The 16,203-nt window shown below is 46.2% G+C and overlaps 1 protein-coding gene across 2 annotated transcripts in view; it reads right to left on the bottom strand.

The window, feature by feature from the left end:
- The window catches only part of HDAC5 (histone deacetylase 5), a 120,530-nt gene that overhangs the window by 98,416 nt on the left and 5,911 nt on the right, over positions 1-16,203 (bottom strand). The window contains exon 2 of one of the 2 annotated variants that reach the window (XM_081166135.1): positions 3,354-3,573. In XM_081166135.1, coding sequence (XP_081022261.1) covers positions 3,354-3,375 — 22 coding nt within the window. In that variant the 5' untranslated portion in view covers positions 3,376-3,573. Of the gene's footprint in view, positions 1-2,488; positions 2,584-3,353; positions 3,574-16,203 lie in introns of those variants that run through there. The other variant, XM_081166137.1, reaches the window with a different exon arrangement.

Raw genomic sequence — 16,203 nt, 5'->3', positions numbered from 1 at the left:
ACTTCCTACCGTACTCACAATTGCCTTGATTGTTGAAATTGCTTCTGCATTTGGGTCTGGCAGCCTGTCTACATGGGTCCCTGAAGCCGGGCAGACCAGACAGACAGTTAGGCTCTATTCTCTGCTGGCTATAAATGCCTTTGCTCCATGAGGGGTGGACTCGTTGTTCAAGAGCTTAAGATCTGCCTTGCTGGATAAGACCATTTTGTTCCCAGTAAATGACTGGTCAGCTGTCTGTAAGAAGCTGAACAAAGCAGGCAAGAGCAGTTTTCTCCCAAGAGAAACTTTGTCAGAGGCATGCACATCCCTCTGAATATGAAGGATCTGTTTAGCTATTATGACTACAGGACCTTGATGAATGAGCCAATCATGAATGTGCCACTCTAATCCTTTTCAAAATTAATTAGACCGGAACTGTATACAGTATTCTAAATACGGCTGCATTTTGATGCTTGCCGTTTCATTTTCAAAGTCTTCTCTATTCATCCTCAGCACAGGGAAGTTCAACGGCACTGTCACAGCGCACAGATATTTCCAGCAAGTTTTCCAGCACAATCCTAAATGCTCCTTCATGGCTAGTTGCAAGCAGTTCAGAGTCAACCAACTAATGTGCGCTTAGGAAATTTTATTTAATTTTTGTTGTTGTTGTTCAGACACCAAAATGCAAAACAGATGAACCTAAACAAGCTGACTCTGTATGGCTCACTGGTGATTGAATTTAGCTGCTGCACTGTCTCTTACAATTTTGTTGTGGTGTTCGACTTGTTTTTAAGATGTTATAAGTCACCTTGAGTGCTATGTTTTTAGCAGAAAGGCAAAATATCAGTGGTTCTAATAACAGAAGCTCCCGGGGAAAGGGGAGCTTTTGCTCATCACTACAAGGAGCTGAGAGGCGAGGAAAACTATGAGCGTGTATGTGTACTGCATTATATCATGATGTGCATGGGATCACAGGTGTAAATTTGTTACTATAACGTTATGCAAGTGTCCGCTGGCAAGGGCTGCTCCAGATACATAGATAATGCATGCATTATACGTTGTACAGTGGTACCTTGGTTCTCAAATGCCTTGGTTCCCAAACACCGAAAACCCGGAAGCAAGTGTTCTGGTTTTCGAACGTTTTTCGGAAGCCGAACATACAATGCGGCTGTCAGTTATTGTTTCTGGGGCGCCTGCACCAATCAGAAGCTGCTCCTTGGTTTTTGAATATTTCGGAAGTCAAACGGACTTCTGAACGGATAAGTTTGGCGCTTTCGTTTTTGCTATTTATTTTGCGTTCTTGTTTTTGATGCTTTTCCGGTTCATTTGTTTTTATGACTGTGTGGAACCCAGTTCAGATACTGATTGACTGTGTGACTGCGGAAATGGATAAAATGGATAAAAGCCCCCATCCAAACAATGAGTGCAGGTAAGAATAAATAATAATTTCAATTTTTATCATCTACAATACCGTCTTATTTATTTTATAGTACAGTACACTGATCATTGTTTTCATTTTATGGATCAATGGTCTCATGTTAAATTGCTGTTTTAACTCATGTTAAATTGCTGTTTTAGGGGTTGTTTTTAAAAGTCTGGAACGGATTAATCCGCTTTGCATTACTTTCTATGGGAAAGCATGCCTTGGTTTTGGAACGCTTTGGTTTTGGAACGGACTTCCAGAACGGATTAAGTTTGAGAACCAAGGTACCACTGTCGTAGGGACAAGTAGGGACCACTGGGACAAGAGGAGATTTTAGTCGGTTCATAACATTCTCTCTCCAACATTCTCTCTTCCCAACATTCCACCACCATCTAGAATCACTGAAGGAGCATTCACACAAACAACTTTGCAGTAGTTTATGAACAATTATGCCCCTACTGCTGTTTGATACATCCTTACCAGCAAGGAATTGCTGTTACAATTGTTCCTACATTGTACATTCCTGCATTGGCTCCCAGTACGTTTCCGAGCACAATTCAAAGTGCTGGTGTTGACCTTTAAAGCCCTAAACGGCTTCGGCCCAGTATACCTGAAGGAGCGTCTCCACCCCCATCGTTCTGCCAGGACACTGAGGTCCAGCTCTGAGGGCCTTCTGGCGGTTCCCTCACTGCGAGAAGCAAAGCTACAGGGAACCAGGCAGAGGGCCTTCTCGGTAGTGGCGCCCGCCCTGTGGAACGCCCTTCCAGCAGATGTCAAAACAATAAACAACTACCTGACATTCAGAAGACATCTTAAGGCAGCCCTGTTCAGGGAAGTTTTTAATGTATGATATTTTAGTGTTTTTTGTGTTTTTTTTCTTTCTATGGAAGCCGCCCAGAGTGGCTGGGGAAACCCAGCCAGATGGGCGGGGTACAAATAAATTATTATTATTATTATTATTATTATTATTATTATTATTATTATTATTATTATTATTATTATTATTATTCCTAGAAGAGATGCACAAGCTAGTCACCAAGTAGAATATCGGCTGCACAACATATTTTGAAAGAACAGGACACCCACCAGATTTGGCTGTTGTCTTATGCCAAGAATGAAGTTCGCAGTGGCAGAATGGCGGTTGCACCAGTGGGCTGCCACAACCAGATAGCACTCTGCAAGTGTAACTTTATGTCCTCCGGATCAGAAACAGTTGAACAGCGTAGCCTTTCTGCCTTCCATATCATTGCACCACCCCTGCTTATTGTGCAGGATTATTGGACAACCACTATTCAGAGCCTGGGGACAAAGCAGAGAGGAACTGCAGTAGCTACTCCTCACTGTAGTGGAAAGGCAGACAGCACAATGTCAGCGAAGCATGCTGCTGCTGAATACCCCTGCATAAAAAGACGGGTGCAGAAGCCCTTCTTAAGAAACAGAACCAAGATTGAGGATATGCAGATAGGGAGTTTGTAAAGTTCTCAGGAGTTATGTGGGACAAAGTAGCACATACAGTTGAGGTTTTCTCCCATTTCCAGGAATGTTGGGTCACCAGATCATTTCTCAGCGGCCCGGGTCAACATCCATGTCTGAATTGTGGGAAGTCTGTTTCCAGCTCATTTCAAACCTTGCAACATCAAGAATTTTGTGCCTGAGTTTGCTATCTCTCCTCTTCTTGTAAGCTGCTGCAGGAGCATTTTTGGCAGAAGAGCAGGGTACAGTAGGCCAAAGTGTTCCATTTATTTCAAACGTGAGGGTGTCATACAGCAAAGAAGCCCTAAATACTGACATTGGAGGTACCCCATGTCTTTAACATTCACTCTAAGCACTCATCCAGTGCACAGTTGCAAAATCCCAGCAGGCAAATTCCATATTCCCCCCCAAAAAGCTATGAAGGCAACAGCACCCCCACCACTGCCCTACTCCTCCCATAACCCCTTGCCTTGCCTACCTGACTCATTCTTGGAGTTCATGTTGTCTGCGTTGGTAAGTGGCTCCTCGGCGAAAGGTCAGGAAAGAGGAGGAAACAGCTGTTTTAGAGAGCTGAGCTAGGCCTACAGGAGAGCGCTCACGTAGGGGGTGGGGGCTGACGGCGGAGCTGGTCAGATGCCGTCCTGCCAACACTGCTGGGACATCTCTTGTGGCAAATGGGCAAATCCGTCTAGGGAACCCTAGGGCAAAAAGCAAAGCAAAGAACACGTCAGTAAGAAGAGAAGGTGGCCAAGTAACAAGAGATGGCTGGCCAAGACCAAGCCGTTTTGCATGATGAGCAGCCTATAGAATCGGCCTACTATGACATAGCCAATTTCGGTTCCAATCAGCATTGTGTTAAGGCAGAGAAGCGCTGGGAGAAGAAAGTTGGCGCTACCCCACTCCAAGCTGTTCTGCTATGGAGCCCCAATGCCACAGTCAGTGTCCCTCTTTTTACACCTGCCATGGGAACCACCATACAGTATGAGGAAACATCATACCTGAATTGTCCAAGAGACCATGAGTTCATTAACACTTTGATCACATGCTGCACTTGTGAACTTTGTAATCTCCAGGCTATCTGCTCTGCATACGCCTAAGCTCTCTGTCATGAACTCACTAATCAGCTGAGACCACTCCCTAGGGCAATCAATGAATCCATCTGCAGATTACAGCTCTACCATCAACCATTTTCCAGAATGTGGATAATTATTGTTGCCTTGCCTTGTACCACAGGTCTGAAGTTTGGCAAGATTAAAGCTAGAAGGTGAGGATGCAGAAGCCAAGGTACAAGGGGAGGATTCTGCAATGATGCATAAGGTTAGTCAGTGAAATGGCAACAGACTGAATATGGGGGCAGCCCCCCCCAAAGGAGGAGATTTAAAGACCAAACTCCGAAAACTTTGCACCTTGACAAATGTACAGTAACTGAGGATATACAGTAACTGAGGAGAGGGAGGGAAGATTAATAGTTCTTCAACACTATAGTCAGTATGTAAAGACTATTCAATTTGTTGCCATAAATAAAACACATGGACATGTAAAGATCATGAGGAAGAAGAAATATCAGGAAGGCGGAGGTGCAGGACTGGGTGAAGGACAAGAAGTCTGTAAAGTCAGGGATATGTGGCTTGCTATCATCAACATCTGTGTCAAGGATGGAGAACATCTGGCACTCTAGACCAGTGGTTCTCAACCTGTGGGCCCCCAGATGTTGTTGGACTACAACTCCCATCATCCCTGAGCTCTGGCCTTGCTAGCTAGGGGTGATGGGAGTTGTAGTTCAACAACATCTGGGGACCCAGAGGTTGAGAAAGGCTGCTCTAGACCATGGGTAGGCAAACTAAGGCCCGGGGGCCAGATCCAGCCCAAACGTCTTCTAAATCCTGTCCAGGAATCAGAATGTTTTTACAAGAGTAGAATGTGTCCTTTTATTTAAAATGCATCTCTGGGTTATTTGTGGGGCATAGGAATTCGTTCATTTTTTTTCTCTTCAAAATATAGTCCGGGCCCCCACAAGGTCTGAGGGACTGCTGAAAAAGCTTGCTGACCCCTGCTCTAGACATTACTGAACTGCAATTCCCATCATCCCCAGCCAGCCTGGCCAATTGTCAGGGATGATGGCGGGAGTTCTCCTGCATCATCTGGAGGGTCACAGTTTCCTCATCCATGATGATGGAGGTACTGAATGCCATATGATTGGATCATTTCACCTGCTCTCATTTCGTCTCATCGCTTATACCCTGCTTTTCCTTCCTAAGGGAAACCCAAGGTAGCTAACAGAAGGCGCAAAATATCAGAATGAAAACTAATGTAACAAAACATAGCATGTATATCAAAATATATAACAAGCCAGAGCCAAATTCATGTCAAAGGCATATCAACAAATACAATAAATGTACTAAATCTCATTGGAAAAATAATTTAGTAAGAGTCTTCTTTCTAGCTTTAATGTCCTCACCCCCATATTCCCATACTTGGCGTCCTTGCGCAATAATAACCTCATCTCTGTGGTGTGATCCCATGTCACTGAAGAGTGTATTTGAATAGTCTACCAGTCATACTGTTTAGGGAAGCTTTTAATGTTTGATGTATTACGGTATTTTAATATTTTGTTGGAAGCCGCCCAGAGTGGCTGGGGAAGCCCAGCCAGATGGGTGGGGTATAAATAATAAATTTATTATTATTATTATTATTAGAGGGATTCCAAAATATATGTGTCTTGGGGACTTCCGGGTTGGCGCCATCGCCAAATGGCGGACTCCCTCCGAGCTCCGGAGGGAGTCTGCTCGGCAGGGGCTGGGTCCTACCGCGCCGGCAACGCGGGGACCCTTAAAAACCACGGGCACGGAGCCTGTGGACATGGGTGACTCGGCTGGCACCGATAGCGCCCTCCCGACCCGTGAAGGAGCCTTTTTAAAGGCTTCCGATCGGGTGCCGGGGAGTGGCGTGGTGCTGTGAGTCCTCCGCTTCCCCTGCCGAGCGCAGCCGCATGCCATTCGACGGAGAGCGCTGGCTTCTTCCATTGGAAATTCGGACTTTTAACAACAACCCGTGAGTAATTGGGAAACCGGGTACAAAAGGAGGAAAAAAGAAATTTTTTCGGATTCGGCACGAGCGGGGGCGATCTAAAAAGGAAGTCAGTCCCCCCCCCTGATTGTAAACATGCTAAAACAAGGACTGGGTAACCAAGATCGATCCAGAAGTTTATTGCTGACAAAAATTATAAATTCCACGATGGGAAACTACAAGAATTGTGCTGGAGGAGAAGAGTGGAGGGTGAGAGGGAAAATGCAACCCCCCCCTGGGAACCGGGGCGATTCGTAGAACCTGGCGAAGAGAGACGGAGAATTTGACAGCTGTCAAAGTAGCTGTCAAATCTTGAGAATATAAAGAGGATTTTGTTATAAGTATTTTGCTGGTTAATTCTGTTACAATTTGATATAATATGGATACAAACTGTCGGGGGGGGAAAGAAACAACTATTTGACTTTTGGATTAGAGGATACAAAGTTACTGCAATCCTCCTAGAGGGGTTTCGGGACATTACAAGTGGTCGTATGTGGAAAATTACTCTGGGATGTGTACAGGTCTTATCCTCTGGGAAAGCTGCAAAACTGAAACAGTATTTTGTCTACAGAGGTGTTTACATTAAAAGGAGACAATAGAATTTTCTATTGAAGAAAGGAAGGGACTGGACGCAAGTTTTTGTTCCTGAATAACAAACCTCTGTAGAGATACCAGATCTCGGAATAAGAACGTTTTAGCAGCTGAACAAGACAAGAAACCTGAGAAAGTAAGGAATAAAAAGAACAAAGGACCAACTATGACACTGAAAGAACAATGGGAGGAGCAACAAAGACCAAGGAAACTAAAGGCCTCTATTAGACTGGATTTTTGAAGTTAAACATCATTAAAACAAACAAATTAAAAGAAAACCGGCAAGGTGGAATGGGAAAAATTTGGCTATGGACTTGAGACCTCCAGGCTAACAACATACAGACTGATGGACATGGGGAATTCAAACCGGGGAAGGGAGGGGGAATCTTGGAATCCAAAGGCTATGTAACCAACTTTTTGAATCTTCTTATATCTTTTGTCTTCTATTTCTTTATATAACTTTTGTATTTTGATTTAACATGTTTAAAAAAAGGGGGGGAACTCGTGGAAGGAAATTGGGGCAGATCTTGGGGGAAAAATCTTTTTACTTTCTCTGTTAAAGATGAGGAGTGATGGTAAGATTGTATAAATTTTGGTTAATGGGTTAAGCATATTGGTTTTAAATTGGGAATGAGAGCTTGTGGAACCAACTTAAGGAAAGGGGAATACAGTCGGGAGGGGAAGGAGGGAGTCCTAGAAAGAAGGTTATGAAAGTAAGGATTTAAACTTCTCTTTCTTTTTCTTTCTTTCTCTATCTTTTCTATCTTTCTTATTCTGTTAATATGGAAATTTTAATAAATATGATTATAAAAAAAACAACAAAATATATGTGTCTTTCCCACCCAATCGTCATCCTACTCCTTGCTCTGCCAGCTGCCACACCTCCTTCAGGTAACGGAGAGTTGTCCTCCTAATGATTCCTCCAAGCTTCATTTCCAAGGATGATAGTTAAATTTACTCAAGAGAGGAGAGTGGTGCCTTCACAACCCATGTAGAGAAAATAAATAGGGGCTAAGAATTAAAGCTTGAGTGATCCTGAAGGAGAAGAGGAAGACCCAAGTCCAGTTCTCCCTTGGAGATGACAAGTCCAACTCTCAGAATGCAGAAAGTCTCTTGCCTGATTAAATACTCCTCAGCACAGAAAACCAGCATGTCAAGGAGTGTTATTCTAGCTTATCTTCCTCTCCAACATGCTAGTTGTTTTCCAGGTCCACAGAAAGTTTTTTAAACAGAGAAGCATTCCAGCATATGAGCCCACAACTGCACTCCAAAGCTGAGCAGCCCTGGCATCGATCACCTTAGCATGGAGACCTTCAGCAAAAAAATGCTAAATAAAAATGTTAGACAGGAGGGTCAACTGCAGACTTTGGCTTCTTGTTAAGAATGAGGGAGAAACAGTGTGTCAGAAGTGTGTGCAGGAGCCGGGCCCTGTGACCAGTAGGGCTTTGCAGGACTGGACCTTCCTAAATTTGTTCTGGGGAGGCAAGGCGTGGCTGCACAGGTGAGGCCACTTGGTAACTCACTGCACCTGGTGGCTAGAGCCGGGAAGGGATATAAGGTCAGCATTTCCCTTCGGCTCTTTGCCGCAGCAACACGTTTTCTTGCTTCCTGATCCTCAGACCTCGGCTTCGTGACGCCTTGCTTCTCGACCCTCAGACCCCTGGCTTCTGGACTTTCGTTCCTGCTCCCACCCTGCCATCTTGCTCCCGGTCCTGACGTCCTCAGCCGGGACTTCACCCATAGACCGGACCGTGACAGAGTGTGTATGAATATGGGAATAGAAACAGAACAGGGAGGGACAAACTGTTGATCAATACCCTGCCTGAGGGAAGCCTGCAAGCCAGACATGAGTCCAGTAGCCCTCAGCCCACCTGCAATTCCCAGCAACTGGAGGTAGAACAGTGAAAGCAGAATGTAGTCACTGTGGCTAGTAATCATTGGTGGCCTTGTCCTCTATGAATACGTCTAATGCTCTTTTAAAGTTGTTGACCAATTCTGCCTCCGACATTCAGCTGGATTTCCACAAGTTTTAGTGATGTAAGAGAACAAAAAAAAACTTTTCTCCTTGACATGCATAGTTTCATAATCTGATGTCACCTCTTCCTTGCCTTCTCACTAAACTATAAACTCCCAAACACTGCAATCTTTCCTCTTAAAGAGAGTCACTCCATCCCATGATCATTTGGTTTCCCTTTTCTGAACTTCTCCAGCTCTACAATGTCCTTTTTGAGAGGTGACCGGAGCCTGCAAAAGGCAAAGTTGGTTTCTCACAGTGATCTGCGGTAGCTTACCTTAACGTTTTAAGTGAATATACATTTATCACATTTATAAATTTTAAATTTATTGTTTTACATTGTCTTAAATGTTTGTTTTCCTTCTGGGATTGTACCCCCAAGTGTGTTTTATAAGCTGGTCTCCGACCGTAATAAATTATTGGTCTATCTCACAGTGATGGGAGTCTAATGGATTCTCTCTTGGACTTGGAAGCTGGGGAAATTCCACATCATGCCAAGACCAAATTATACTGAAAATCCAAAGTGACCCCGAGTTCCAATAATCCTTGCATGTGTGAAAATGCAACCTAGGGCACTTTGTAAACAAAAAGGATTTAAGAAATACTGCAGTATGGGGAAGCAGCTCTTCACATCCCTGAAGCCTCTACACCCAAGCAAACCTCATACATTTCCAACAGAATATTATGTTAAGCCATTACTACAAATTTGGCAGGATACGCACCTTCTGGGCTAAACAGCGGCAAAGTAAAGGGGTGAGAGGTGGATAACTCTCCCCACTCTTGAGTGCCGTTTCCCTCTCTACAACACAGATGCATGCAACAGAAGACAGATGGTCGTTCTGTTTTCCTTTAATGAAAAACCACTTTAGGAGAGAGTGATTGAGGGCCAAATCAGATGTGACATGAGAGATCTTCCATGTGCTGAATGGTTTGGCCCTGAGAGCAGAGAAGCAGGAAGAAGGGTCAGTGGGGAAAGGATAGGTGAGGAAGAAGTCGAGTCTCTCCCTCCCTCAAATGTGCCAGTGTGGTGTAGTGGTTAAGAGCGGTAGTCTTGTAATCTGGGGAACCGGGTTCGCGTCTCCGCTCCTACACATGCAGCTGCTGGGTGACCTTGGGCCAGTCACACTTCTTTGAAGTCTCTCAGCCCCACTCACCTCACAGAGTGTTTGTTGTGGGGAAGGGAGGGAAAGGAGAATGTTAGCCGCTTTGAGACTCCTTAAAGGGAGTGAAAGGCGGGATATCAAATCCAAACTCCTCCTCTTCTTCTTCTTCTTCAAATGTTTCATGGTCTTCTCAGTCAGCCCTTCCCAAAGCAGGGAGGGACAACTACTCAGAGAACACCTGGCTTGAATGCAGAAGGGTCACAGGTTCAATCCCTGGCATCTCGAAGTAGCAAGTGCCCAAGATCCTGGAGAGCAAGCGCGAGAAGACCAGTGTTTTCCAAATTTGGGTCTCCAACTGTTTTTTGGACTACAATTCCCATCATCCCTGACCACAGGTCCTGCTAGCTGGGAATGATGAGAGTTGTAGTCCCAAAACGGCTGGCGACCCAAGTTTGGGAAACCCTGTACTAGACAATACTGAGCTACAAGGGAAAATAGCCTGACTTGATATATGTCAGCTTCCTCTGCTCCACAAAACTTTTCATGGGGAAAAAAAGAACTGCCAGGCTACCATTATATATGGAACATGTAGCTCATCCCTGAGGTCCTCTTTAGCAGCAGCCTAATGACATTAATTTAGCCGAAGAGAATACAGCAGTTGCTTCTTCTGCCATAGGGAATTAAGAGTTTCACAATTCAGCTCTGACCCATGCTTGTCCTGGTGAGAGCAGTGGAGATTTATGCCTCAGTTGTCTATTCACTTATCTGAATGAAGTTGGGACCAAGGGCTCGGAATCTGATCTGAGCTTTCTCTCTGATGGGAGTAGCAGAAATTGCATCCTATGATCCCTATTCAATCAGGGCTGGCAGGTTGTTGGGAACTTTTTAAACTATAAGGAAAAAGCATTGAGATGGTGCCAGGTTTCCTTGGTGAGGGTATTCCTGGTTACTATTGCTCTGTATTTGTGTTGCAGTAACCGGCTTCAGAAGCAATGCTATTGGTCTGATCTGCCAATACGTGCGTGGCAGAACACACACCAAGCAACATGGGCCACAAATGCTTGCCAGTGACCACAACATTGATTGAGCAGGCAAGGGCAGGGCAGAAAAAGGCAGGAGATCACCCCCATGGTGGCACTTGGCTTTGGTGGTCCTAAGAAAGCAACAAGAATCTTGCCACTGTCAAGCGTCTCTGAAAGTTCAGCCCAATGTCAAAGACACAAACCTACCCCTTTCATGACTCAATTTATCTGTATATTTAAAAATATTTATACACCACTTGATTACAGCAGTGTTAGAAACTCAGATATATAAGCTAGGTGCCAAATGGCTCCTTAAACCAAGGTTACAGTCGCCACAACGGAATGTCTAGTTGCCATTTTGGGACTTGTTGTGTTGTTGTTTAGTCGCTTAGTCGTGTCCAACTCTTTGTGACCCCATGGACCAGAGCACGCCAGGCACTTCTGTCTTCCACTGCCTCCCGCAGTTTGGTCAAACTCGTGCTGGTAGCTTCGAGAACACTATCCAACCATCTCGTCCTCTGTCGTCCCCTTCTCCTTGTGCCCTCCATCTTTCCCAACATCAGGGTCTTTTCCAGGGAGTCTTCTCTTCTCATGAGGTGGCCAAAGTATTGGAGCCTCAGCTTCACGATCTGTCCTTCCAGTGAGCACTCAGGGCTGATTTCCTTCAGAATGGATAGGTTTGATCTTCTTGTAGTCCATGGGACTCTCAAGAGTCTCCTCCAGCACCATAATTCAAAAGCATCAATTCTTCGGCGATCAGCCTTCTTTATGGTCCAGCTCTCACTTCCATACATCACTACTGGGAAACCCATGGCTTTAACTATACGGACCTTTGTTGGACTAGACGGCTCAAATGTCATATTTTTCAATATGACTTTCTTGGTTCCTGAAATTCATTCTGATTGTGCAGATAAAATATAACTGATATAATTCTAAAGGATGTGTTGTTAAGTGTGTGAAAACAGATCCAATGATCCCCAGGCATGCACACCTCCAGAGATGGTGGAGATCTCAGGCGTTATCCTGGCACTCTGGCATCTTCACTTGGTCACAAGTGGCCAATAGCCTTTTCTGCCTTTTCAATCTTGTTATGTATATCTATATATCTATATTTGTAATTGTTTGATCTTTTTGTCATGGATTGTGTTTAATTCTTTCGTTACTGCAGTTGTTTCTGTTAAAGAGTCAAACCTCATTTTACGTTCCATCAGTTTAGTTTCCATTGGAAGCATTAGTTCTTTCCAATTATTTTTAATCAGCTCCTTTATGGCTTCTTGCTCTGCTGCCAACTCTTCTCTTAAGATATTGTTACCATTTTCTTTCTCCGAGGAAGGTGCCCCTTTTGAGGGTGGGGCCATTTTGAATGCAGCCTGCATTACTGTCCTTGTTGAAGTGAGCCTTCAGTCTTGGGGCAGGAAGAATTGAGTGAGGTCTTTTATTTTCAGCTTTTCTGAGTCCTTGTGCATTCCCCTCACCTTTCTTCAAACGGCTTTTGCTCCAAGCTGTTTCTCTGGGCCTTGGAGTACAGGGGTTCTTGAACAATGCACTGAGTGAACTAAGAACAGGAAGTTTGAGTCTAGGTAGCAAGTAGATCGAAAAAGCCTCACCAGCTTGGATGGCAAAACTGGATGGATTTATCATTTATTTACAGTTAGTGGTATGTGTTAGGGATTGATTAGCTGCTTGTGCGTAAAATCGTGCTCCCTCAGAGTTTGTGCGACCCCACAAACCTCAGTGTGTGACGGAGCTCCTCAGACATGTCTGCTCTAGTCACTAGTAGAGTCCGACAGTGGCTGTCTGCGGAAGCGTTTCCAGCAAAGGAGCTCCTTAACGGAAACGCGTCTCCTGGACTCACGGCGTGACAGTTTCCGGCGAGGTGTAGGTCTCCCTATGTGAGACTCAGATACCTCCCCACTGTTTTCGCTGGAAGCGTCCCTGAGCCCTCCCTCCTGCTCACATTCCCTCAGAGAATCACTCCTCCCCCTGCTGGTGCCTGCTTCAGCTGTTGAGTCTCTTTCTTCCTCCCTGAGCCCCTCCACCACCTGATGCTCCGATGGCAGTTCCCTGACATCCACCTCCCCTCCAGGGCCCCCCTCACCCCCTCCCATTACCTCCCCTCTGGGAGGTGAAGGGCTAAAACCCCGAAAAGAATCTTCCTCATCTTCAGACGTCTCGAACAACTCCCTCCATCGATCGTCGTCCTGGCTCGCTGAATCCTCTTCCTCTTCAGAATCTGGGAACCCCTCCAACTCCTCTTCCTCATCGGTGGTGGCAAAGTATTCCCTTCGGAACCTCGCTACAGGCTGAGGTTTACGTGGGAACCTCTGATGAAAAGTCTCTATTAAAACTTCGTCATTGACATCCTCTGCCCTAACCCAGGTGTTTTCCGACTCCGGTTCCCCTTCCCACATTACCAAATACTCTACTTGATCTCCCTTCCACCTGGAATCAAGGATCTCCGCTACATGGTAGCTGTGTTCCTTCTCCTCCATTGCTGGTCCCCTAGTGACCCTCCCTTCACTGTCTCCTCTATACGGTGACAGCAACGACCTGTGAAAAACTGGGTGCAGCTTCATGTGGTTCGGTAACCGGAGTCTGAAAGCCACTGGGTTGACCTGCTGCATGACTTCAAACGGACCCAGCCTTTTGGGTCTTAACTTCTTACAACCTCCTTTGAATGGCAACCCTTGGGTTGACAGCCACACCTGGTCCCCCACCCTAATGCTTTCACCTTCTCTTCTGTTTTTGTCTGCCTGCCTCTTATATTCCTCCTTAGCCCTGTTTAAGTTGAGTTGGAGCTGGCGATGAATCGCTTCCATTTCTTCAACGAACTGTTCTGCAGCTGGAACGCTCCAGTTCTCCCCTTCCCCCCCTGGGAAGGCTCTGGGATGGCACCCGTGATTAGCCAAAAAGGGGCTCATCCCCGTGGACACGTTCTCTGCATTGTTGTAGGCAAATTCTGCCAACGCCAGCTTCTCCACCCAATCATTCTCTCTGTCATTAACGTAACACCTCAAATATTGCTGGAGAACCCCATTTGCTCTTTCCGCCTGCCCGTTGGTTTCTGGATGACGGGCCGTTGAGAAATTAACCTCTACATGCAGTAAGCTCATGAGCTTCCTCCAGAACCTGGAAGTAAATTGTTTTCCCCGGTCTGAAACCACCCTCAAGGGGGCGCCATGCAGCCGAAACACATTCTCTACAAACAATTTGGCTGTTTCTTCTGCTGTGACCGCATGTGAGCAGGCTATAAAGTGGGCCATTTTAGTTAACAGGTCTACCACCACCATGATGGCTGTTTTCCCTCTAGACCTTGGCAGATCAGTCATGAAATCTATTGCCACTGCTTCCCACGGTCTTTCAGGTGTGGGCAGTGGTTCTAATAAACCAGCCGGCGCCCGCCTCTCCCCCTTGGCTCTTTGGCATTGTTCACACCCTCTCACATACTCCCGCACATCTTCCCTGACCTTGGGCCACCAAAATTCCCTAGTAACCAGCCACATGGTCTTGTGTTGCCCAAAATGCCCTGCTGTGGGACTATCGTGCAACTGCTTGAGTACCTTCTCCCTCAATTCCCCTTCGGGTATATATAACGCTCCCTTGTAATACAATGCCCCATTTCTCTCCTCAAAACCACCGGGTTTGTCTTCCTCCCTCCTGAGACCCCTGAGTTTGTCCTGGGCGTATGCATCAAGCACCGTACCCTCTACCAATTCCCTTTGTCCCACCAAAGTCGCCCCACACACCCAGCGATCCTCTGGGATGATATGGGTTTCTTCAGGTGCTCCCTCCCCCTCCAAATATTCAGGTTTGCGTGAGAGAGCGTCCGCCCTAACATTCTCTGGGCCTGGCACGTAACAAATCTCAAAGTTAAATTTGGAGAACTCCTGGGCCCATCTCAACTGCCTTTGGTTGAGCACTCGCGCAGTTCTCCAATACTCTAGATTTTTATGGTCCGTGCACACTTGCACCTTATGTTGTGCACCAATTAGCAGATGCCTCCATCTCCGGAACGCCTCATGAATCGCAAGAAGTTCTCGGTCGTACACCGTGTAGTTCCTCTCGGATTTGTTCAGCTTTCGCGAAAAGAAGGCACACGGTCGCCACTCTGACTCCTCCTTTCCCGGCTGCAGAAGAAGCACCGCCCCTATGGCTCTGTCAGATGCGTCTGTTTCGACCCTTAGCTTCCTTTGTAAATCCACATGCAGAAGTTGTTCTTCAGAGGCGAAGGCCCTTTTCAGCTCCTCAAACGCTCGCTCCGCCTCCGCCGTCCATACAAACTTCTTTTTACTGCTGAGACAGTCAGTAATGGGCGCCGTCAGATGGGCGAAGTTGCGGATGAACTTACGATAAAAGTTTCCAAACCCTAGGAACCTCTGCACATCCTTCTTGGTTTTTGGTGTTTTCCAGTCCAGCACCGCCTGCACCTTGCCGGGATCCATGGCCAATCCCTTGTCTGACAGGCGGTACCCCAGGAATTCCACCTCCTTGGTATGAAACTGACACTTCTCCAGTTTCACCCACAGCCTGTTGGCTTGCAGTCTCCTCAACACTTCTCTGACGTCTCTCACATGTTGCTCCTCATTCTCCGAATACACCAACACATCATCTAGGAAAGCAACGCAATTCTTGTAGAGCAAAGGGCCCAGTACATGGTTCATAAAAGATTGAAAGCACGCGGAGCCTGCTTGTAATCCAAATGGCATAACGAGATATTCAAATGCCCCCAAAGGGGTAAACATGGTGGTTTTCCATTCATCTCCTTTCCTTATGCGTATCAGGTTGTACGCCCCCCTTAGATCCAGCTTTGTAAAAATCTTTCCCTTCCGCACCCTGGTCAAAATATCATCAATCCTGGGCATAGGGAACACCACTGGTTCAGTCACTGCGTTCAACCTCCTAAAGTCACATACAAGTCTCGGCTTGTCCGCGTTTTTTTTGTCCACAAAAAACACTGGGCTACCCCCCGCTGCTTTGGACTCTCTGATGAAACCTCTCTTCAGGTTCTTGTCAATAAACTCTCGCAACTCCTGCATTTCCCTGTCTGACATGGCATACAACTTGCCCACAGGAAGCTGTGCTCCAGGGAGTAAATTGATCTGGCAATCAAAGGGCCTATGCGGGGGTAGTTGGTCAGCTTCCTTCTCGCTGAACACGTCGCTGAGATCTGCATACTGTGGTGGTACCTTCACCTTCTCCATTACTTCAGTCCCTGCTAGGGTGGCTTGGGCCCCTGCTGAACCCTTTTCCCCTTTGCAGTGTTCTAAGCAATGTGCTGAACCAAAAGACACCACTCTTTGATGCCAGCCAACCAGCGGATCATGTAGAGCTAGCCAGCTCATTCCCAAAATAATGGGAGCGCCTCCCAAGGTGGCCACATTAAACGCTATCAGTTCTGTGTGCCTTGCCACCCTCATGATCATTGGGACCGTCTGCAAGCTGACTCCTCCTCCCAACAACTCCCTGCCATCGATCGTGGTCACCTGCAGGGGGTTGCTTAAAGGGATAGTCTGTATCTGGTGTTCAGCAGCA

Source organism: Podarcis bocagei (genome assembly GCF_964188305.1).
Source record: "Podarcis bocagei genome assembly, chromosome: 13".
Classification (NCBI taxonomy): Eukaryota; Metazoa; Chordata; class Lepidosauria; order Squamata; family Lacertidae; genus Podarcis; species Podarcis bocagei.
Note: the sequence above shows the minus strand (reverse complement) of the source record. Positions and strands in the feature narration are given on the sequence as shown.